At 36.4% G+C, this 25800-nt stretch overlaps 1 protein-coding gene across 4 annotated transcripts in view; it reads right to left on the bottom strand.

The window, feature by feature from the left end:
- LOC143347333 (potassium voltage-gated channel protein Shaw) overlaps positions 1-25800 on the bottom strand; it is a 42600-nt gene that overhangs the window by 5135 nt on the left and 11665 nt on the right. For 2 of the 4 annotated variants that reach the window (XR_013080580.1, XM_076776371.1), the window contains exons 2-3: positions 14018-14396; positions 487-681 (exon numbers count right to left, since the gene is read on the bottom strand). Coding sequence is in view for 3 of the 4 variants with exons in the window: in XM_076776371.1 (XP_076632486.1) it covers positions 487-681; positions 14018-14344 (522 nt within the window). In the remaining variant the exon portion in view is untranslated. The remainder of the gene's footprint in view (positions 1-486; positions 682-14017; positions 14397-25800) is intronic. The other 2 variants (XM_076776372.1, XM_076776373.1) reach the window with 2 other exon arrangements.

Here is a 25800-nt window from a genome sequence, read left to right as displayed (position 1 = left end):
GAGTACCAATGCCAACGGTTCAGCATGAATAATGCAACCGTTCTCAGTAATATTCAGATTCATTACCAAAATGGGCATACGCAGTAATTAATGTGCCCCATCAAAGTGTAACCTCAATTGGTGGGATGAAATGTTCGTTACACGATTAGTAGGATGAATCCGAAGGTCTCAAGAAGTCTGAGGCTGCAAAGAGACTCGTCATTTTCACCGTTATAAATAGACATAAAAATTGGGAAACAATTGTTTTCAAGAGTTCAAGAAATGCTTCGTACATGGTAAATAGGTCAACTCGATCGAACGTACGCATTTCCATCAAAAAGCTCGTGAAAATCCCTGTACAAGACCTAACTCAAGAGTGATCGTCGTCACCAATATGTTAGGGAATATAATTCCGGTACAACGTGTGTTTCGAAATTGCGTAAGGGCTGAACCGTTAGTTAGCGCTCACCACCTGTACCCTTCGAAGTAACCGTAAAATATACGAACCTTGGCTGCCAAAGAGGAGTAGGGTTCATCGAACAGCGACCACATCTGGGGCTTGAGCTTCTGCCACCACGTCAGCGTGCCGTCGTAATACGCCTCCTCGAAACCGAACTTCCTCGCCAGTTCCTCGTCGGTCGGCTTCTCGGTATCGAGGTCCAACCTGTCGAGGACTGTCAGCGTTTCCTGCGTGTCCCGATGCTAGAAGAGCGGGTCGGGGTGGAAGAGAGGGGGATGCAACAACGATCGTTATTCGTACCTGCGAAAGTCTCTCGCTCTCTCGAGGGTGCTTTATTTTTTTTTTGTTTGTGCTTTCCTCGGGACAGATAAAGCGCGTGCAAAGCGTAACGTGAGTCTCCACGCGTGGAACAAAGACGTCATTCCCATTTCGCCTACGACTGAAGTCGCTGGGACACATCGAGTACCGTCCGATCGGCCGCCATCTTCCCTCAAAGCGCGCGCTATTCAAATGCCCCAACTCGTCGAAGCTAATTTCGACGGTATGCGTTTACAGTTTTTCGCGAAACAATACGTACAGTGTATTTATATAATGATCTAACAAATGGACAACATTTTTGAAATTAATTAAATTCTAGAAACACACAATATACAGGTATAATTGATATTAAGATAAGTAGAGTGCATTCGCTATTTTACGTTCTCAAACGTGGAGCATTGGCTCGATCGAAGACGGTACTTTACGTATCCAGTGACTTTGGCTACGACTAATTCTATTCGCTGGTTTCGAGGCGATCGACCACGACCAGAATCGGCAACTTTCTTTTCCATGCGTTTTGTAACGAGAAAGAGTCGAAGGAACAATCGTGGTCTCGATTTACGTCACGTGGCAGATTTGTTACGACTATCACGTAACGCTTGGGTTCCCGGGTAAGCGATATCACGCCGACTCCTTTGAAAACTATAGCATTCGTTGGCACAGTATCGAAAAATATAAATCGAGTCGCATTACTTTATCGTGAGCGTATTTCTGATTAAGCGACGAGCTGTATTATTCTGTAATATTTTAGAATTCGTCTCGCTTGTTTTTCTTAATTAAATATCGAAGGTATCGATTATTTAGCTACTCTGCCACGAAAATATCGTATATTTTATATTCCACCGTTATTTATCCTTCGCAGACGAGCCATCTTCTTTCATTAATAAAAATTTCATGAACACGGAACTGCCTCGAAACCAGCGTCAACATCACAGGCATTGTTTACCCTCCGCCCTCACATTCAGGTCCTTTATATTTAATAAAATTCGTAATTAAAATAGACAGAATAAAACCGCGAATGAAAAATTTAATCTTTATCTTGCTGCACGAAGTTGCAAGAATTTTAGTTTGCAAAATGTGAGGTCGCAGTGCTTGTACCAGGTTATTTGCATTCGGTATAATCACGATCGAAATAAGTAATAAAATGTCCACAGAACACAACGATCAAAAATTTCTTTAATCCTCGTGTGGTACTAACACGAAGTACAGTGAGTCCTCGATTTATTGTCTTTTCAATATTCTACTCGTGTATACATATTTATATTTTATTTTCGTAAAGGAGCTGGACTTAATTTTCGATGTATTGTACGGCGAACTAAAAATCAGTTCGACCGATTTTTCTTTGTTCGTACAATACATCGCGAAAATATTGAATTAACCGTGGAAGTAAAAGATTCACTGTACGTCGATGTCGGTTGTTTCCATAAAAGGGTAAATTAAAATGGGCACACGTTTTGCGTATGATACTGCATAACGAGCAACAACGACAGAACAATGGATGTTCGTCCAGGAAAACGGCGTCATGTTTTACTTGGAATAAATCCTGTTACTGGTAATAAATAAATTACTGTCGAATCAGGTCAGGCAAATGAACGGAGAAAATTAATTCCGATTGCAAACAGAGGCTATCGAGTTTCGAAGTACACAAAGTGCATTTCAGCGTATCATTCGATGAACTGTCCCCGTGGGATTCGCACCTTCGTCTCACGATTAATACTAATTACGAGAAAAATCGATTTGGTAATTTTATTTTCGCACGACTTAACCGGAAATTCGGTTCGCGAGTTTTTCTTTTATTTTAATTTAAGTCTGCAGGGCCATTGCCTTAAAATTCGATTCTATTTTTGTCGAAGTTTGTTTTCGTACACTGTTTTAATCTGAATGGTCGAAACGGATAATTGAAAGTGACGTTCCACTAATTATTAATCCCTCTTCGTTCCGGTATCGAAATACATTTGCAAATTAAATTCCATTTGTTTGTCGGAACTTTTTCTCGTCATTCCATACCACATATACAGGGTCTTCGGCCAACCCTGGGAAAAATTTTAATGGGGGATTCTAGAGGCCAAAATAAGACGAAAATCAAGAATAATAATTTGTTAATGGAGGCTTCGTTAAAAAGTTATTAACGTTTCAAGTTCCGCTCGTAATGAATTTTTTTCTCGAAAGTGCGTAGGATTTCGGGGGTATGTGTATTCACCAAAAATGATTGTAATTGACCCCTGCAACCGAAAATAATTTTTTTAGAACGATTTTAAATTTTTTAATTTTGTCGAAAAATTTCACATCTTTTCGAATTTTTTTCTCGAAAATGGGTACGATTTTGGGGGTATGTGTAATGACCAAAAATTATTGTAATCGACTCCTGCAAGCGAAAATAATTTTTTTTAAACGATTTGAAAAAATTTTTTTTCGCCGAAAAATTTAGGCACCTACCCCCTGTCGATTTTTCTTAAAAAATCGATTTTCATTTTTAGTCATTTTGTTTGGCGCTATACGTAGGTACCCATGAGTTCTACTTCAGAAAAAAGTTTCATTGAAATATATTCACTATTATAGGAGTTACGGTACTTTCAAATTTGGAACATTTTTATGGGGGATTTCTCATTTTACGGAGTCAAGGAACAACTTTTTCAATGTTGTTAGAATTTTTACATATTCTTCACCAAAATACGCGTTGTTTGCCGTTGAAACATTAAAATCCTCTAATCCGTTCAGAAGTTATGACGTTTTAAAGATACGCGTGAAATTTCGCAGAACCATTTCTGGCCTCATATTAGATTTTCTCTAAGGAATTTTTTTCTCGAAAGTGCGTAGGAATTCGGGGCTATGTGTATTGACCAAAATTGATTGTAATTAACCCCCACAACTAAAAATAATTTTTTCATAACGATTTGACAAATTTTTTTTCGCCGAAAAATTTCAGCACCTTCCCGATTTTTTTTCTCGAAAGTGGATAGGATTTCGGGGGTATGTGTATTCACCAAAAATGATTGTAATTGACCCCCGCAACCGAAAATAATTTTTCCAGAACAATTTAAAACTTTTTAATTTTGTCGAAAAATTTCACACGTTCTCGAATTTTTTTCTCGATACTGGGTAGGATTTCGGGGGTATGTCTATTCATCAAAAATAATTGTAATTGACCTCCGCAACCGGAAATAATTTTTTCAGAACGATTTGAAATTTTTTTTTTCGTCGAAAAATTTAGGCACCTACCCCCTGTCGATTTTTCTTAAAAAATCGATTTTCATTTTTAGTCATTTTGTTTGGCGCTATACGTAGGTACCCATGAGCTCTACTTCAGAAAAAAGTTTCATTGAAATATATTCACTATTATAGAAGTTACGGTACTTTCAAATTTGGAACATTTTTATGAGGGATTTCTCATTTTACGGAGTCAAGGAACAACTTTTTCAATGTTGTTAGAATTTTTACATATTCTTCACCGAAATACGCGTTGTTTGCCGTTGAAACATTAAAATCCTCTAATCCGTTCAGAAGTTATGACGTTTTAGAGATACGCGTGAAATTTCGCAGAACCATTTCTGGCCTCATATTAGATTTTCTGTAAGGAATTTTTTTCTCGAAAGTGCGTAAGAATTCGGGGCTATGTGTATTGACCAAAATTGATTGTATTTAACCCCCACAACTAAAAATAATTTTTTCATAACAATTTGACAAATTTTTTTTCGCCAAAAAATTTCAGCACCTTCCCGATTTTTTTTCTCGAAAGTGGAGAGGATTTCGGGGGTATGTGTATTCACCAAAAATGATTGTAATTGACCCCCGCAACCGGAAATAATTTTTTTTAAACGATTTGAAAACATTTTTTTTCGCCGAAAAATATAGGCACCTACCCCCTGTCGATTTTTCTTAAAAAATCGATTTTCATTTTTAGTCATTTTGTTTGGCGCTATACGTAGGTACCCATAAGCTCTACTTCAGAAAAAAGTTTCATTGAAATATATTCACTATTGTAAGAGTTATGGCTGTTTGAAAATTCGACCATTTTTATGGGATTTTTTGTCATTTTGTGGGGTCGAGGATCAACTTTTCGAATATTTTTACGATTTGTACATATTCTACACTAAAATACGCGTAGTTTGCTTTTTTAAACATTAAAATCGTCCAATCCGTTCAGGAGTTACGACGTTCTACAGATTTGCATGAAATTTCGGGGATCCATTTTTGGTCTCAAATTAGATTTTCGGTAACGAATTTTTTTCTCGAAAATGCGTAGGATTTCGAAGGTATGTGTAATGACCAAAAGCGATTGCAATCGACCTCTGCAACCGAAAATAATTTTTTCAGAATAATTGGAAATTTTTTATCTTAAGTTTTTAATAACTTTTTAACGAAGCCTCAGTCAAGAAATTGATATTCTTGATTTTCGTTTTATTTTGGCCTCTAGAATCCCCCATTAGAATTTTTCCCATGGGTGACCGAACACCCTGTATAAATAAATTTACCGAGCATCGAACTTTTTTTTATCGCCTATTTCGAGCACTTTTGTACGAACGAATTGACAACGAAGTATCGTAAAACGATTTCGACATAGTTGCTCCAGCAATTTAACCCGACATGAATATTTCATAATTCACGGGCGTTCGTTATCGAGACACTATATAGGAAGTTTTAAATAAAGTAGGCATTTCACGGGCTTACAATTATCCATCGATTTCAGGGCATATTAAACTCTCAACGGTTCGTTTAAATCGTTTAACAACTTTCGCGGTAGTATCACGTACAGAAACTTCGTAATTTGTCTTAAAACGAAAATTATGCGTCCTCGTTTATTTTCACCGAGTAACTTCTGCGCTCCCGGGTAGCAGCTGATATGGCCAAAGTTTACAAAAAAGAAACAAAATTTTTAAGACACAAGAACCATGAAATATTTAAAGTTTCGTATCGTGCCCGTTAATATCTCTGAAAAATTCTGAAACGCATTACGTATTACGCCCTTATTACGCCACTTTCGAGAAAAGAAATCGGTTAGGTGCTGAAATTATTTTCGGTTGCGGGGGTCAATTACAATCATTTTTGGTCATTACGCATACCCCCCAAATTTTACCCACTTTCGAGAAAAAAATTCAAGTAAGTGCTGAAAGTTTTGGGTGGAAAAAAGTACTTTCGAATCGTCTTGGAAAAATTATTTTTAGTTGCAGGGGTTAATTGTAAACATTTTTGGTCGACAGACATACCCCCGAAATCCTACTGAGTTTCGAGAAAAAAATTCCTTACCGAAAATATAATTTCTGGCCAGAAATGTTGCCTGAAAATTTCATGCGAATCTTTAAAATGTCATAACTTCTGAACGGATTGAAGGATTTTAATGTTTAAAAAAGCAAACTACGCGTATTTTGCTAGAGAATATGTAAAAATTCTAATAACATTGAAAAAGTTATTCCATGACTCCGTAAAATCAGAAATCCCCCATAAAAATGTTCCAAATTTGAAAGTACCGTAACTCCTATAATAGTGAATATATTTCAATGAAACTTTTTTCTGAAGTAGAGCTCATGGGTATCTACGTATAGCGCCAAACAAAATGACTAAAAATGAAAATCGATTTTTTAAGAAAAATCGACAGGGGGTAGGTGCCTAAATTTTTCGACGAAAAAAAAAAATTTCAAATCGTTCTAAAAAAATTATTTTCGGTTGCAGGGGTCGATTGCAATTATTTTTGGTGAATAGACATACCCTCGAAATCCTACCCATTTTCGAGAAAAAAATTCGAAAACATGTGAAATTTTTCGACGAAAAAAAAAATTTTTCAAATCGTTCTAAAAAAATTATTTTTAGTTGCGGAGGTTAATTGCAATCATTTTTTATGAATAGACATACCCCCGAAATCCTGCTCAATTTCGAGAAAAAAATTCATTATGGGTGGAACTTGACACGTTAATAACTTTTTAGCGAAGCCTCAATCAACAAATTGATATTCGTGATTTTCGTCTTATTTTGGCCTCTAGAATCCTGCATTAAAATTTTTCCCAGGGGTGGCCGAACACCCTGTATAGTATAATCTACTTTCTATAGATCCACCTTCCCAAGGCTTATAGGAGATTATACCATAACTAATCAGACTCTCCAACTTCTCGTCGTTGTACAACTCGACTTCTCTCGCGAACACAACCGCAATTTTCAATTAATTTTATAATTTATGGTACGTTTTATTCTTCGATTTCGACTGTAAATAATTATAGATTCCAGAAATAATTCCGGGAACTGTCCCATACTTTGGTAGCTAATTGACAATCTGGATAACGTAGAATATATCGGAGCCGCGTGGAATGGTATGCTACGATTCCGATTGCATTTGAATATTACTGCAAGCTTCTCGTTACTGGATTTTGGCGAATGCGATATATCAGAACCGGAAACCGTGAATTAGAACGCGAAGTTAATCGTTCTGTGACTCCAACAATGAACAAACAATCAACGAAATCATCCAATTACGAACATGCGACTTTAAATTGAATTTAAACGATGGAAAAGGTCGAGGTTTGTTGTTAACAACTCGTGAGTTTATTGGGAAATTCTTTTCACTATTTAGACCATTTATATTCGATCTTTAAATATAAATTAAATTGTGAAGTACGTTGAGAGATTCTTAATGAGACACCCTGGTATTTGTAAATCAAAATAAATTTGTCGAGTAGAAGAATATTAGTTAAAAATTGAGTTCAATTCTCGAGACATATTAGTGTTTTTAAATAAAAATAAATTGTGTCAAATAGAAGAATATTCTGTCGAACAGTTGGCAGTTCGCGAAGGGTTAACACTTTGACGGCCGCTCTCGCGTATACGTGACTTTGGGAGCTAGCAGACGTTGGCCACTGTCACGTGTGCGTGATGTGCTGTTTTTACTGTATATATGAAAGTGTTAACGCGCGAAAAGAAATAAAAATTCTGTCTAGGACGCGAAAAAGCGAAACTCCCGGGTTTTTCCATGAAATTCCTGTCCGTGAAAATTGCTCAAAAGCTGTCCTCTCGGCGAATCAAGTTGGTGCAAATATCGCGGAGTCGAAGCCTTTGAAACTCTTCAAAATTTCAAGCATAATCCTCTTCCGAATCAAAAAGTGAAAGAAGCCTTTAAATCCATTTACCGGAATCTCGCGGAGGATGATTGGCTGAAAAGGTGAGCGTTCGTCGGATTATTTCAAAATAACGTTGCTCCGAGCCCATTAATCTTATTTGTGGTACTTTAATCGACACTAATCAACGTTTAGAGACGAAAACTCTTCGCGATTTGGTGTAATTGTAGATAATTTAAATAATTATTCTACCTTTGTTACCGGCTGAGTAAAATCAGTCGATAAATCAGGGATTTCTTGGGAAAAGTATCGAATACCAACATCTATTCATAAAAATTTCTTAGCATTGGTGGCTCAATACCCTTCGAGACGCTTTCCCTCCTGTTTCTCGATTTATTCCGAGCAGAATAAATCGCCATATAAATTTCCGAGCCCATTAATCTTATTTGTGGTACTTTAATCGACACTAATCAACGTTTAGAGAAGAAAACTCTTCGCGATTTGGTGTAATTGTAGATAATTTAAATAATTATTCTACCTTTGTTACCGGCTGAGTAAAATCAGTCGATAAATCAGGGATTTCTTGGGAAAAGTATCGAATACCAACATCTATTCATAAAAATTTCTTAGCATTGGTGGCTTAATACCTTCGAGACGCTTTCCCTCCTGTTTCTCGATTTATTCCGAGCAGAATAAATCGTCATATAAATTTCAACGATATACCAGCATAGGAAGAAACACGCTCTAGTAATTTATCTATACTCCCAGCCACAAATCAATGGCGTTTAATCAAAATCCAGGGGAGTTCTCGGATGACCCTTTGCTCCGTGGAACCCTACCATAAATTTCTCATCTACCTTTCTTCTTTGGGATCGTACACGGCGCAAACGACCCTCTGTTAGTCCTCCGTTCGATTCTGCATTCGAAATGGGTCAAGATAGATGTCGAATATCGAGAAAGTAATATACTTTGTAAAACGAGAATAGAATATGAATTTGTTTGTAGATACAAATAAATATCGAACAGTTTCGATGGTGGTTCTAATTTGTAAACAGAACGTATTCTGCAATTTCACGATTCGATGTTACTAGATACGTTCCTATCCCTGATACGTTCCTTGAATTTTTAGTTGGAATCTACGTTCTGTCTCTGTATTCAGAATTCGAGTCGAAGTATTTTACGAATGGTTTGAGAATGTACGATATTCCTTGCAATTTCTTCTATAATCCGTGGTACACTCGGAGAATACTGTTTGAAAAAAGCAAAGGTCCATTTGAAACCTCGCAACGAACAAGATTAAACTTTTTATCTCGTGGAATGGGTTTCTTTTTTAAAATTCCACGACTCTCCTCTAATCCTTCTTAATGTAATATATTTAGAATCGTCGAGTGCGTTAATTTCTTTTAACTTTTTATAAATCGTGAATTAAATAGCAAATTCATGAACGTGGAATCAACGTGAAATTACTATAAAGCAAACACGTTGACGAGAATTCATTGAATCGGTGACAACTGGACGATGCAATCGATCGTCCAGCGGTTAATTATAGCTGCTAGTCTGAGATAATTTAATACTTTGTCGATCGAGATACTTATTTTACACTGAACTTATATCACTCGTCCGAGTTCGACGCAAACGAGAAGAAAAGGCTTGGAAATATGAGACTCGAAATAAAAGAAAACATTGCACGATACTCTCAATGTAAAATAATTAATGTCTAAAAATGAAATAAAAAAGAATTTTAAAGACTGGAAATATGAAACTCGGAATAAAAGAAAACATTGCACGATAGATTCAATGTGAAATAATTAATGTCTAAAAATGAAATGAGAAGTAATTTTAAAACGCAGAATAAAATTCATTCTTTTATTTCGAACACGAACACATTGATATACGATTTCTCGAACGTACAACCAATTCTACGAAGATCAGAGTGCATTGAAAGAAAGAAATTTCAAAGGAAACCATAACTAAATGCGGGGGCGCATAAAGGATAGAATTGCTTTTGCTCGAGAACACATAAGGTGGAAAATGAAACGGAGAAGTGCCTTTCATCGATGGGGAAAAGATTTGCTACGAACGAACCAGACGATTCCTATTATTTCCAGGACGTCGGAAAAAGAATCCACGTTCCAACTTGGGTAACAAACAAAAATAGCAAAACGAGAAAGTATTAAATTTTTCGTGCACTAGTTGAAAACTGTTAAGAATAAATGTAATTTCCCGTGTCTAAAACAAACTAAAACGAATAAAATTTCGAAAATTCAACGAATACGCGAAATAGCGAGCAATACGAATTTTCAAAGTCGATATTCTCCGTAAATGAAGCTTTCTCGTACGAAAAAATCCTGCTCTCACGCACGGTGAATATTTTTCTCGAATAACTTTCAAGCTCGCGTCCGCGAAAGGAAATTCCTTAAATCGTTTGTGTTATCTCGTAATATAGTAAGCAGAATTCCACTGAATAGCAACTAGAGCACGCTACGAACGTATTTAGAGATCCATTTATCGTGGAACGTAAATAAACAGCTGCTTTTCAACTCTTTTTCGAATAAAAATCTTCTAATTATTCGTATTTGTTATATTGGTTGCTTCTTTAAAATCGAATTTCATTTGGAATTTTCAATTATCAATTTTCAAATCTTAAAATTTGGTGTACATTTTATTTGGCAATTTTTCTAATCAATTTTAATACTGGTAATCAAAAAGTATAGGGTTTTCAGAAGAAAATACTGTGGCTCCCAAAATCTCTATTTTTAATAAATTCAGTATTTCAAATTGCGTTTGACTAAGCACTGTCAGTATAAAAGACAATTTTTTTGTGTGGTATAAAATGATACATGAAATTTATTCTCATACTGAGATAAAAAAATATATATAATTTTTATAAAATCGTTCGCGAATTTCTGTCTGGGCATTGTCTTTTCTCAATTTTATATTTTACCATTAATTTTCCATTTCTTACAGAAATTTCAATATATATTTCAGTCTTTGGTTACTCTCGAAATCACAAAGTAATGCAATGTGGGAAGCTCAAATTTTCGTAGTTATATTTCTCAGAATATCTTTCGTAATATTCCTTAATAGTGAGACGAAGGGAGGAAATGTAATATATTCCGTTGGTTTTCTCGCTTTAACTCGCACGAAGATAGAAGGAACACTTATTTTGCAAACATCGAGACCAATTTTTATATAATAGCCAGGCATTTCTCGAAACTCTGCGACTCAACGTAATCGAAGAATCGACACATTTATGTATGAAATGGATGTATCGTCGATTTCGTAATACAAACAACCGTAGTATCACGCTGTTAATGTCAAAGTGTAGACTCTTTGGCGAACGATGTTGTTATAATGGTTATTAATAATAATGTTCACTCACCGGCCAAAACAATTGTCTAAGCGGAAATCTTTACGAGATTTCGTCATTACGTTAGCATTAAATCGTCGAGGAATATTATATCGAGTAGGCTGGCGATTATAAAACAGAGGATTAAAAAACCTGCAACGAAGGACACATTTTGTTTATTCGTTTTCGTACTTGGATCCTGTGCGTGTGTGCACCACAACGTACGTACATAAATTCGTTCGTCTCGTACAAGATGCGCTAGTTTCCACAAAATTTATAATTGTGCGTGCACTAGACAATTTAAAAAGAAATAATATCTATATTGAATCGATCTTTAAACTCTAAAAATTTTGTTCCAACAATTTCTCCCCAAACGTCGACTCGATCGTCATTAATTGCAACCGCGGGGGCATTTCAACTCGAAATTTAATTTTCAAACTTGTACAAATTTATTTTCATTCCCGTGAACGAGACTCGTGGAAATCAGTCGCGTAGCAATTAATTGCAATCGAATTGCAAAATCTGAATCTGATTTTTGCTATTGAATTTTCAAGAGATTGTCAATTATTTTCTTTAAAAGTTTAAAGATTGCACGATCCGTTTGTACACGAAAGATTGGGTTCGCATAATTCGAGGATTACGCGACCCACATCTGCACCGATGGCATTACATCGAATAAGTGATAAACGAAATAGATGCATGCCGATTATACTACACAATTTGCATTATATAATCGGTAATTTGTTCGTTAGTGTATGTACACTATAAGATCGAGAAAACAACAGGCGTTGCGAACGATGAAATGAAAAATCCACGCCAATTATGTCGGATGATTTGCATAGTGCAATGTTTCGTGTTCGTGATTATCGATCTAGGCTGAATATAAAACAGTATTATAAACAGACGAAACAAACGCATTCCAATTATACCGTTTAATAATGCAGTATTTACCAACTCGATCGTCGATGCAGATTAAGCGCGTAATATTTGTAATTTCGTTCGCGATATGCGTTTTTTTTTTTCACGATATTCCGGGTTAACAATTTTCCTAACGAACGGCGGAACTAACAGCCTCGATTATTTAGAAAATTATTTAACGTCGAGAGCGAAAATATTTCTGGTATTAAACGGTGGCGTTGAAAATTAACGAAACGAGTCGAAACGAAGTTACTCTGAACTCTTGATAAGCATATTAATGCATTCTCGAGGATTTTAACGCGTTGGGATTCGCTACTGTTTCATAAATCATGTATCACGATACGCAACAAGTTTCGTCGAGTTATCGACAACGTTTTCTCGAATTATACGGTCCCAGAGTTCTCCCAGAGACAGAGTAATGTTTATATTAACTATTATTTTATTCATGAGGGTGATTATGCTCGAATTATTGGAGCTTATTTGCAAGTAACATACTCTCTCTTCTGATATCAGAGTATTTCCCACGGTTCGTTATTTCAAAATTGATGCTACGATTATTCACGAGTGAAAATCGAAAAGCGAGCATCTGGACGAACGAGACGAATTATTAGCCCGTGATATCTCCGCGAATTTCGAAATTGTTTCGCTTCTTTTTATTAACTTCCTCCTTTTGATCTCTTCCAGAACTGGCTCTGTTCCAACCGGAGGATAAAAGAAACTCGTAAAATTTTGTATGGCCCGATAAACTGTATTACTCTGTGATATGGCATTTTTCCCAAACTATAATTGCCCCCCTTTTTTTTTTAACAGATCTGGTTTTGTCCGTAGGAGTCATTTGTTTGGATTATTTCGCGTATAAAAGTTGTACTCGATATTTAAGACTTTGACTATTATCCGATTCATTTACTGGGATCACCCTGTATATTGCGTCCAACGAAATTTTTCTCTCGGTAAAGTGGAAGTGCTATGAAAGATTCTAAATCACAACGATAAAAGGGAGGTTTATAGGTTTTGGGGCCATGAAATATTCATGAAACAAGTAAAATTGCATAAATTCCTTGTAAATTGGTTTAGAACGATCGTCCAAAGCTATGCAGAAATAAACAAGATAAGAATTTAGCTAGCGTCGATCGATAAAAATAATTTTTCAGAAATAAACAGTGAACGTTCTCGTTCGACAAATTTTTTGAAAGTATAATATTTGTAATCTGTTCTCACAAAACGTGGTACGTTCGAATATAAATGCATCGACCGTAGCAAACATCGCGATCGATGGACAAGAAAGAAAAATGGAATAAAAATAAAAAGTACATTGTTAATTTTAACCATCCATTACGTTCGCAAACGATGCAGCTATGTTTGCATATGTACGTTCAAAGTGCACGCGAAGCTTTGCACGCGGCTTTTCTCGAAACCATTTTTGTTCGATCGGTTGCCATGGTATCTGAAAAACGAACGAATCGATCTCGCTTCGAATTTGACACGCGAAATAGAGATAACAAGCTGTCCTATCAAAATTAATCCAACGTCTGTGACAATTTTAGCCGAGAAATCGAAAAACTATTTAATACTCGAGAATTTTCCTCCATCGAGTTTCATTCCACGCGATAACAATATCACATTTGGCAAAACGTTACTTCCCCATATTTCGACTTGTCTCATAGTTCCTCCTCGTTTCCAAGTTTTCAACTCTGGATACCCGGAGCATTCGTGAAAAATAACGCCAGTCGATTAGCGTAAATTCGAAACGAACATATAATATTCCCGAAAATCGAAACGTTCGTACGATGGAAGTGATACGTTATCGTACCATTCACGATCTAGTTTCGATACGATTCCAATCGGTGGTCCTCGTTAATCTGCATCCACGGAAATAGTAAAACCGCATTCACAGATAATATCTGAGTTACAACAAAGAAATGAACAATGTATACCGTGTGAATGCGTATGTACCTGGGTGTAGGTCATCCAGCAACATGGCTCCACCTGATTGGAGTCGAGACCCCAGAAGTCTAGCTCCTCCTCGAACAACGGCCCGCAAACATCCGTCGGATAGTGGAGCTTTCCGGTACGATAGTAGTTGAGGACCTGGGCGAAGACCCCCGGATGTCTGTCGAAGAAGTACTCGTTCAAGATGGGGTCGTAGTTCGCGAGGGCCTCGGTCAACCTCGAAAGCCTCGTCGCGGGGATCTTCTTCAGGGTCGCCTTGTACGTCTCGTGCCGGATTCCACCCACGTTCAGGACCACGCGGTTCTCCGAATCCATGTTTAGAAGACTCATTTTGATCACGGCTCTGCTACCGCCGCTCCTGACTCAGAGAAACCCACGCGGCCTAACAACAAAAATCAACACGTTACCCTTTATTCGTCAAACTCCTAAATTATACTATCAAATGCAGTGATCGTTCTTTTATTGGATTGCATTTGACAATATCTCTGAATTTTGTAGTATAACTTTATCAGTTACTTGAGCTGTGTTTCAAAGGCGCCATTTGGAAAGTGATTCCACTCACAGTGTTATAAGATTATTTTATATAAAGCTCTTAATACTGCTTCTGCTCTGTAATTTCATTTCTTAAACGAAATTAATACGAATATTTTTCTTATTGGTACTCGAGCGTCTCTGTTTTGTAAATTAGAAAAAGAACGAGATCGATGCACGTTCGATATTCGCGGGCACCTCTGGCCCTACGCGTACTGCGCGTGCGCGAGCAGGAGTGACGCGGTGCTGCGCGCGCATCTCTTGTCTGTTGCAGCGTCATGGCTGACGGAAGCATGTGCGTCGTTTCTCGTTGAAATATATTTCTGGTTATTCGTTATAAAGTGATTTGTGATTTAACCGCCGACTCCAAATCCTGATCCAGCCTCGCCCCGGTATAATTCCGTTATTAAGATGATCCGTGATTCAACTACCGATTCCAAATCCTAATCCAGCCTCGCCCCGGTACGATCCCGACAATCATTACCCACGACGCACCATCTTAAGCGAAGAGTGAGTTCAATTTCAATACCCTTTTTGCTCTGTGACTTTATTCGTTTATCAAACGCAAAAGTAAACAATTATCACGAATCTTTTTCTTCGACTTTGCTATCTCTGGATTTCGTAAATGCGATTATTCATTTTCTACACTGTCTCCATTTTGTAAATTCGAAAAGAAATTATCAAAATTCCCATTAAGTGCTGCCAACTTTTTTCATCTGGTATTAAACGCTATCGACTATTATTTCGTTTTATTCGGCGTTCGATGTGCAATCCGGGAGAGAATAGAGGCGTTTTAAACGAACGTAAACTTTGTCCAAAGCCGACGCGATCCGAGCGAGGGAAAGGAGGGGGACGGGAAAGCACTTTTTGTCAATTCGTTTGATTTATGGGGATTTTGGTCATCCGTAACGCGAAATTTAATTTTCGGTCGCTTTATCGAATTCGCTCTTTTGCTGTCGATGAAAACGGACTTTTTCCTCGTAAAATCGTCCCGATAAGGACGGTTCTCACGGCGAGTGACGCAATCTGTGACATCGCAAGTATTCCGAGTATGTTTAATGCGTGGGAAAATGGCAATTCGATTTTTTACGCTTCCAAACCGACGCCAATGCTTCCCCCGAGTATCGCGAACATTTAGCGACTCGTATCGGAGAAAATATTTCGATTTTCGAACCTTTTTGGTCATCAAACGCTTTTCGTTCAAAAATATACGAATACTACGTTCGTTTCTGATTATTGGATTCTTAAAATACGATTACTGCCATCGAAAGCTGTTCGACGGAAAATCTGTGAGATTATCGATAGGAAAGCCGCATAGTGGTGACCTCTGTACGTCACTTAAGAAACTAGTCGGTCACGTGATATCTTACGCAGCTGATCGGCAGTCGTGCTCGGATCGTTGCTCCAGTAACACGTGTTTTTACTTTCCGTTGATTCATAATTTACAATGAAATGTATTTTATTCTTTGCATCTGTCCTTTATCGGTTAATTTTCCGTCTGATGATCCACTAACCTTTCGCAATATCTTTCATCCGAGGTTATATATTTTTAACGAAGATTTCCGCCGAATATGAAAGATTCCAGGAGGTATTGGAAGTCACTGTTAAACCAGAAAGAAAAAATTCGTCTGGCGGAAAGATCAGAAGCGGTTCACCGTCGCGAAAGACGTCGCTCGAGCGTTTTAAAGGAAGCTCGATCGCAATAAAAGGACAGTTTTTCGAGCGTTAGGGAGTATAGCGCGTGGAATAGCAGATAAAACCGTTTCTAGGGAATCGTTATCGAAAAATCACGTTCCCTCGAAACTTTGACGATCGCTTTGATGGAATTTTCCAAGCGGCGGGCAATTTTTCAAATTAAGCAGATAGATGCCATTTTCTCCTACGGGGTGTTTAATAAATCATGCTTGCAGAACTTTGTTTCGATCCGAGCATACAATAGGGAGAGGAGGGGGAAAATAAATTACGTTTCCAATGAAAAGCTTCGACTTGTACTTTTACAACGTAATCCAACAAACCTAATTCTTTGTACAACCATCGAGCTTCTATAAAAATTTTATAAAATTTATTTGAAAATTCGAGCAAAACGATCGAACCTTAACAATAACACGGAAAATGTTCCACTGCAAAAATTGCTCTAATAATAAAAATATGACTTCCAAAGCATAAAAGTTAATTTTATTATTTAAAATTTTTTAAATTCCGCGAGACACGAACAATGGTGGTCATTTTACATTTTTATTGTACGTTTCGCTACTAATAAAAGACGATCGACCTTGAGTTTCGTCGATCGAAAAATTAAATATCGAATGTTTTTTGAACCGCTGGAACATTTTTCTAATTATACGCTTTCGTGACTACGCCATCGACGTGTGCATATTTAACAATTGCACTTAACTGGGACGACTAAAAATACGAGCTCTTTAATTTCTCCTCCGCGTCCAACTTTTTATCTTCGAATGCACGCTGTCGCGGCTAATTTTGCTCGAAAGTGGGTACAAATTGGCCGATAGCCACGGCGAAAACGAGCCTGGCACGGCTCGATATCCGAACAACTCCTGTAAAAATGTAAAACAAAAGTTCGAAAAGAAACTGACATCGTGGAGGCTTTTAAACAACTGCAATTTTCCGGCTACGAGCTTCTAAAATGTACAATTGGACAATTGCAAAAGCAAAAAACTGTTAAAAAATACCGATACAATTTCATATTATTGTTAAACGAACAAAGTTGGCTGGTCAAAAGTACAGTTAACGATAGGACAATTGCAAAGGGAAGAAACTGTTAAAAAAATACCAATACAATTTTATATTATTGTTAAACGAACAAAGTTGGCTGGTCAAAAGTACAGTTAACGATAGGACAATTGCAAAGGGAAGAAACTGTTAAAAAATACCGATACAATTTTATATTGTTGTTAAACGAACAAAGTTGGTTGGTAAAAAGTACAGTTAACGATAGGACAATTGCAAAGGGAAGAAACTGTTAAAAAATACAGATACAATTTTATATTATTGTTAAACGAACAAAGTTGGTTGGTAAAAAGTACAGTTAACGATTGGACAATTGCAAAGGGAAGAAACTGTTAAAAAATACCGATACAATTTTATATTATTGTTGAACGAACAAAGTTGGCTGGTAAAAAGTACAGTTAACGATTGGACAATTGCAAAGGGAAGAAACTGTTAAAAAATACCGATACAATTTTGTATTATTGTTGAACGAACAAAGTTGGCTGGTCAAAAGTACAGTTAACGATTGGACAATTGCAAAGGGAAGAAACTGTTAAAAAATACCGATACAATTTTATATTATTGTTGAACGAACAAAGTTGGCTGGTAAAAAGTACAGTTAACGATTGGACAATTGCAAAGGGAAGAAATTGTTAAAAAATACCGATACAATTTTATATTATTGTTGAACGAACAAAGTTGGTTGGTCAGAAGTACAGTTAACGATAGGACAATTGCAAAGGGAAGAAACTGTTAAAAAATACAGATACAATTTCATATTATTGTTAAACGAACAAAGTTGGCTGGTCAAAAGTACAGTTAACAATAGGACAATTGCAAAGGGAAGAAACTGTTAAAAAAATACCAATACAATTTTATATTATTGTTAAACGAACAAAGTTGGCTGGTCAAAAGTACAGTTAACGATAGGACAATTGCAAAGGGAAGAAACTGTTAAAAAATACCGATACAATTTTATATTGTTGTTAAACGAACAAAGTTGGTTGGTAAAAAGTACAGTTAACGATAGGACAATTGCAAAGGGAAGAAACTGTTAAAAAATACAGATACAATTTTATATTATTGTTAAACGAACAAAGTTGGCTGGTCAAAAGTACAGTTAACGATAGGACAATTGCAAAGGGAAGAAACTGTTAAAAAATACAGATACAATTTTATATTATTGTTGAACGAACAAAGTTGGCTGGTCAAAAGTACAGTTAACGATAGGACAATTGCAAAGGGAAGAAACTGTTAAAAAATACAGATACAATTTTATATTATTGTTGAACGAACAAAGTTGTCTGGTCAAAAGTACAGTTAACGATAGGACAATTGCAAAGGGAAGAAACTGTTAAAAAATACAGATACAATTTTATATTATTGTTGAACGAACAAAGTTGGTTGGTAAAAAGTACAGTTAACGATAGGACAATTGCAAAGGGAAGAAACTGTTAAAAAATGCTGATACAATTTTATATTACTGTTGAACGAATAAAGTTGGCTGGTAAAAAGTACAGTTAACGATTGGACAATTGCAAAGGGAAGAAACTGTTAAAAAATACCGATACAATTTTATATTATTGTTGAACGAACAAAGTTGGCTGGTAAAAAGTACAGTTAACGATTGGACAATTGCAAAGGGAAGAAACTGTTAAAAAATACAGATACAATTTTATATTATTGTTAAACGAACAAAGTTGGCTGGTCAAAAGTACAGTTAACGATTGGACAATTGCAAAGGGAAGAAACTGTTAAAAAATACTGATACAATTTTATATTATTGTTGAACGAACAAAGTTGGCTGGTCAAAAGTACAGTTAACGATAGGACAATTGCAAAGGGAAGAAACTGTTAAAAAATACAGATACAATTTTATATTATTGTTAAACGAACAAAGTTGGCTGGTAAAAAGTACAGTTAACGATTGGACAATTGCAAAGGGAAGAAACTGTTAAAAAATACTGATACAATTTTATATTATTGTTGAACGAACAAAGTTGGCTGGTCAAAAGTACATTTAACGTCTCGCTGTTGGTAAGGAAACGAAACGAGTTTCTTTCGATTTAAGCCACGCGTTGAACCGAAAACCACTAAAAGTGGCGGCCATATCGAAGGAGACCGCGGAAGGGAAATAAAAAATAATACGGTGAACGAGCGGGGAAATTTGGAACCGGTCCAAAATAATTTTTCAACCTACCATTAACTCTTGTTTACCGCGTCGATGGGCAACGTTGGGAAAACTTGGAAAGACAATCGTCGCAGGTAAAAGTAAAAATTGCTGTTCGACGATACGAGTTTTAGTAATTTCGAATTTAACAGCGAATGTAAATTAAAAACGCACGCGTCGCTGAAGCGTTTTATCGGATACTTGCGGTGAGCGTGGACTGAAAATTAAAAGCGTTTGAACGGGTTCACGGCGGCGTGGTAGATTCTTTTAATAATATTTTCGTGTACAAAATCCCCAGGAATATTTTCTTCTCTGCCCTATTTGCGACTCCCTTTAAGGGAAGACACGAAAGACCTCTTAAAGTTCACGAGTGAAGAACGCACTCTGTATTTTAGGTGCTTCTGAGGGGTCGGAAAAATGCAAAGCAAACGTATTTCGTGGAAATCCCCTTACTACGATATCTACGTTCACCCTCTGTAAGGTCCGCAACGAAAATTTTTACTCTTGCTTATCGTAGTGGTGATGCCTAGACTCATAAATACGATTACGTTCTAACCAAATTAAATTTTATCACGCTTTAACACTAGAAAAGTAGCTTACTCTTTGTTAACAGGATACTTAATGGTCTGATCTCATTGGAATGTTTAGATTCAATGTTTCTTCCAGAATACTAGCTCGTTCGAACACTTTATGGCTTCCACAACCCTTATAATCGTTTGTTTAGATGTTTTTAACCATTCAATTCTATCGTTTAAGTGTTCTTTACTTGGCATCTTCTTGTAATTATTCACAGTCGATCTCATACTTCGTAACATTAAGTTCTTCTGTTTATCTTTGCTACCAATTGCTGTACTAATGGGTACTTAATTCCGTGAATGAATAAATAAATGAATAAAATTGCCAGGACTATTTTAAAAACAGGATTAAATTTTGATCCTGTTCTCTTTCTAACGAAACGGAGGCGTAATTTTACTGGTTACGTTATTGGAATTGGTTTGAGAACAATTAATCTCCAGTTAGAGGTTCGAATAAAGGATTAATTCCACCCTCGATGGGTCGAAATCGCTGATGCCATTCCCGGCGATAACATCGAGAACACGAAGTGGAAACCGCGCGAACGTCGTTAATGGCGCCATTTGCGAAATCCAGAGTTCCTTTTCGAATGCCCCGTCGGTGATCCGATTCAAATTACTCGACGTCAAAGTTAAACTTTTATTGTTGCGCCACGGATGCATCGTTTGCACCCCGGGAGCGGCCCAATTAGCTTTAATTCGACGAAACCGGCGCAGCCTTATCGAAACAAAAATGGCGTCTAAATTAAAACGAAAGTTCGAGCCTGCTACGAGGGGGAACCGAGCGTTCGAAATTACGAATTTCTATGAAAGGTTCTAGTTTTATTTATTCCGTTTCCCCATTCGTCGGTATCGACGCTTTTCAAGAACCGTGTAAATTTTTTTTTAATAACATTTCCGATCGTATTCGTATTCGTTTGGTCGACAGTTGATGCATCGATCATGCTGCGACAGGATATCACTTAAATGGCTACTTTTATATCGTTTGATGGAATCTTCGTGCAGATCGTGTCACTCATTATGAAAACCTGTCAGTAGTACTTCCTTATCGACTGAGATTCCAGTATCATTGATATCCACTTAAAATTTTATAATTCTTTAAAGATTCTCGTTCAGATGTTGTATATTATATTTATATACAAACATTATTGCAAAGTCAAGAAAATCAATTTTAAAACCTCGAAGGACAGTATTATAAATATTTAATTATACATGTATATGCATCAGAAAATTGTTCCTTTTCACGAAGATGGAAAACGAATAATCGTCGAATGGAAAATAAAATAAAAATTTGTGCTATTTAGAAGGAAAGATTCGTGAAACTTGGCTGTATAAAATTCCAAATGACGAGGAAAACTCGGACCTGAAAGTTTCCGGTCTAATCGAATCACGCAGCGAAGTTACTATTCGTTCAACTGTTAATTCGACGAACTTTAAATATAGTTCGCGATTAACTTCGAGCCAGATTAAAGCACTTTGGTTTAAAACGGTACATTGGGCCGTTATACGGATTAAAAATTACTTTGGAACTGCGCTGGGAAAGTGTATAAGTAAAATGAGCTTTCCTGAAATATTTACCGTCTTCTTAAACACGAGGCTCGAGGTATGCAATTCGAACCATTGCACGTAAACCCATACGTTGAAGCTATTTTCTACTTAAAGCTCTACTTCATTACTGTATTCTGCAATTATCAGATTACGTGCTAGATTTTACACTTCAGAATTTCCTGGGACCCTGTTTAATTACGACCCTCGTGCAACGCGACGTCCACGTTCGATTAATTTCGAACCATCGGGGTTTCGACTGTTATTGGCCACTAATTAGCCTGTTACATGCTCGAGCAGCTTAACGTTTTATTTAGAGGCGTACGGGAGGGGGGAAAAAAGTATAATCTTCGGAATGTGTAGTAATGGTCACGAGAATTATGCTTTGTGTCTAGCCATTAATTTCGAGATAAGGGAAACTAGATTATTCAAGGCCTGTAGAATCCATTATGATAACCTACAAACGATAAGCGAGCGTTGCTACAAGTTTTTATTGTCTTCGTGTCAACAAACAGGGAATGGAAGCGTCAGAAAAATATTAAAAAGTAAAATTTATTTTAATCAAATTGTTAAATTAGAGTTTAAAGATACACGGTATATAAGGTATATTTCTTGGTCTAAGTTGGTATTAACAAACAGGGAACGGTAGCACCAGGAAATGATTAAAAAATAAAATTGATTTTAAACAAATTATTAAACTGGAATTTAAAGGTAATATATACGATATGTAAGGTCTATTTCTTGGGAATAACAGTCATCGGGGATAATGAAACAAAGTATTCCATCAACCCTGGAAATATTTTTCAAATTTACTTTCCTCACAGTGTCGTTGTCGACATACTGTAAAATCATACTCGACGATACACGAGCTCGAAAGTTCCGTGTAATCATATGTGGAACGGAGATCCATTTTTGTCAAATTCGGAACGAAAAAGGTGACTGGAACGGCGATAAAAAAAAAATCTACAAGTGGTCTTAACCTCAACCACTGTGCTCGAGGGGTGTGCAGCATTCAGAGTACTTCATTCTCGGTCAACGTTCGCCACGAACCACCTGTCAGACGAATTTCACTCTTACGATTTGAGTGGAATACAGAATTCCGTGAAAGGTGTCCAGACTTTTTCCCCTGTGACCCCTTGCACTCGAAGTTTTGTTAATTTTGTGTTCTCCACTGTTTCTATTTATACAGGATATTCGACCACCCCTGGGAAAACTTTAACGGGAGATTCTAGAGATCAAAATAAGACGAAAATCAAGAATAGCAATTTGTTGATTGAGGCTTCGTTAAAAAGTTATTAACGTTTAAAGTCCCGCCTGTAGAACGGCGATCTGCGAACAGCTGCGTACGCGCGATAGTGTGCATACTTTAACTTTAAACGTTAATAACTTTTTAACGAAGCCTCGATCAACGAATTGGTATTCTTGATTTTCGTCTTATTTTGGTCTCTAGAATCCCCCATAAAATTTTCCCAGGGCTGACCGAACAACTTGTATATTGAGTTTTTTTTTTTGGAAGAATCTTTTATTTTCCATTTGATTCTTCACGTAGAATCACCAACCCCTATATAACGCCATTTTTATTCCCATTTTATTTTCATCCAAATTTTTTAAAATTGTAAAAGAAATAAATGTTAAATTTAAAATTCTTAAGAATTGACGTAAATCTTTTATCGTATTTTCTTTCGTTGAATTAGTTCAAAGTATTAATAATGGTAAACAGATTTCGCGAAGTTGTTTGGAAGAACCCTGCGTACGAAATTGCTTCTCTGCTTATAAAACTGCTTTACTTTTGAAAAGGTTCTTTCAAAGTGAATGTAGGTCTAGATTCTTCTGAATGAAAGACGGATGTTCAGACCTTAGACCGAATAATTATCAAACGGACACCATATTCTGCGAAACGATACGTATAAATATAAACAACGATATAAATTGAATATTAAAATTATTCCTTTGAAAAATATCCAACGATTTTTAATCCTCCATCTTTAATACATTCTCGAGATATTTCTGTCGATGTCTTATTAAATAGTAAAAAGAAACTGAATTATTTTCAGAAAGCCATTCTTCAGAGAAATTCGTAATTTTTCAGCGTAATTTTCTAAACAAGATTCGCGTTTGTGGCTCATAAATATTTGACTGCAAAGTTAGTTAATATCGAATTTAACAATGGGTGATTTCGATCAGCTTTTATTGACTCGAAGCTTACGTTTGTTCTTGCAATTAACGGGTTGGTATCATTATTAATCAGTTACAAAATAATAGTTTGAAATTTAAAATGAGAAAAATAGGAATTTTCTCTAAAACGTGAGTTCGTAAGTCTATCGATAAATTATTATAAAAAGTATCAAAATAATTCCATTCATAAGCATTCACCAACCCCCCGGGGGCGTGATAAATTCTATTAGAGCGTGTTAGCCTAAACGTTATAGTTTGTAATACTGTCCCGCGTTTCGATATGGCTATAGTGATTCGAGCAGATCTGGTTAACAGCCTAATCTTCTTTAACCAACCGCGCGTGTAATCCACTGTGATAGCCAGAAGCCTTTTAATACCGCGAAATAATTTAAAGCTAACTCGACCATTGTTTCGAATCTCTTTATTTCCAACACAAACGTGCCCCTCACATCCACCAACACTAACAAATCCCATTAAACCGCTAAAAATATCACTCGAGTGGAGTTCGAACACTGTTAAAAATCTATGAAATCGACCATAAGTGTTCAATTTCAAATTCTGATGAATTTTTTCAGAATATTTTTGTCAGCTTCTCAAATCTTACGATTCCTTTTTGTCGTAGCTTTTACTAAAAATCTATAAAATCTATAAAATCAATTTCAAATTTTGCTGAATTTTTTTCAGAGTAATTTTGTCAACTTTTCGAATCATCTTTCGATTCTTTTCTGTTTTTTTTTATTTGTTTTCACTCCCGTTTCGGATTAATTCCGTTGTTGATAGAAGGACGAGCTTGAAACGAAACGAAGCCTAAAATCGTAAATCGAAACTCGATTCCCCGAGAATTACGGGGCCCTGTTGCTTTCAGTTTCCTAGAATCGGTTGATGGTGGCACGTTGGACTGTCATTCTCGAAGAATCGAGTCGATTTTCTATTTTAGCCGGCTTCGTTCCAGATTGGAAAAGTGTCACGATCGCTTCTCGCTCGTTGGCCATTTTAACAACAACGGAATCGATACGGGGCATTCTACGAAAAGCGAAAAGGAACGTATAATTACAAAATTATTATAGAATCTGGCAGAGAACTTTTAAACACCTTGTACAAATAATTTCAGAACGAAATATCAAATATAAATTAATATAATTAATTCGCGTAGATGCATCGGACATTTTATTGCCAACCGCGCGAAATTTGAATGAGAAAACTACGTATTCGTGGTTTTCAGTTCGAAAAGACTCGCGTGTACGTAATAAATTAGAAACAGCGAGATTAGCATTTTAACCTGTCTTCTTTTGAATTATTTACTGGCGTTAGATCGATAAGACGCGTTTAATTTTGAAAAATATAAAGTCAGTTGAAAAATTACTAGTTCGTACGATGAAAAAGTTTGTATTTGCAATCAAAAATTCTGGACAAGGACTTAATCGACACCAAAATATCGAATTAGAGACAGTATTTCTATTTTTAATTTACGAAAATACCGCAGTGAGACACGAATGTGCTGATCAGTTGTTGATTGCAAATATTACGAATTTCCTTTCAGAAACAGACTTTTAAAAATCAACATCTTGCGAAAATTAAAGGTTGCATATTTCAAGAACCGCGAGACACTAGCTGAGGACCACCGATAACCGTTAAATATTAGTCTCAACGTTTTTTTTTTTTTTTTTGCCTCGTGACCCACTTCTGAATTTTATTTATCCTTGCAGCCTCCGTTCCTCGTGGTTTTCGTTAATTGGTAAAAATAGTATCACGTTTATTGCTTATTTGCAATTATGTAACGATATTATATAATAGTGAAATATAATAACGGATCTATATTGGCGCAATATGGCCACTGTTTACTACGACTCTTGCAGCTGGCGCAAAATGGCGAAGTTTCAAATATCCGGTTGCAACGCCAGAAATAAGATTCTTTGATAGCAAACGAAGAACTCGATTAAAGCCATAGTCGGGAAATCTCAAAAGTAATTTCGTTTCTCTCAAAATGTCCGTGAATTTTATTCAGACTAGTCGAGTTTAACCGAAATTTGAATAAAATCGCGTAATAAAATTCGAACGCGAAATTG

The sequence above is a fragment of the Colletes latitarsis genome, chromosome 11 (genome assembly GCF_051014445.1).
Source record: "Colletes latitarsis isolate SP2378_abdomen chromosome 11, iyColLati1, whole genome shotgun sequence".
Taxonomy (NCBI): domain Eukaryota; kingdom Metazoa; phylum Arthropoda; class Insecta; order Hymenoptera; family Colletidae; genus Colletes; species Colletes latitarsis.
The sequence above is the reverse complement of the archived record's forward strand: the minus strand, read 5'-3'. Positions and strand labels throughout refer to the sequence as shown.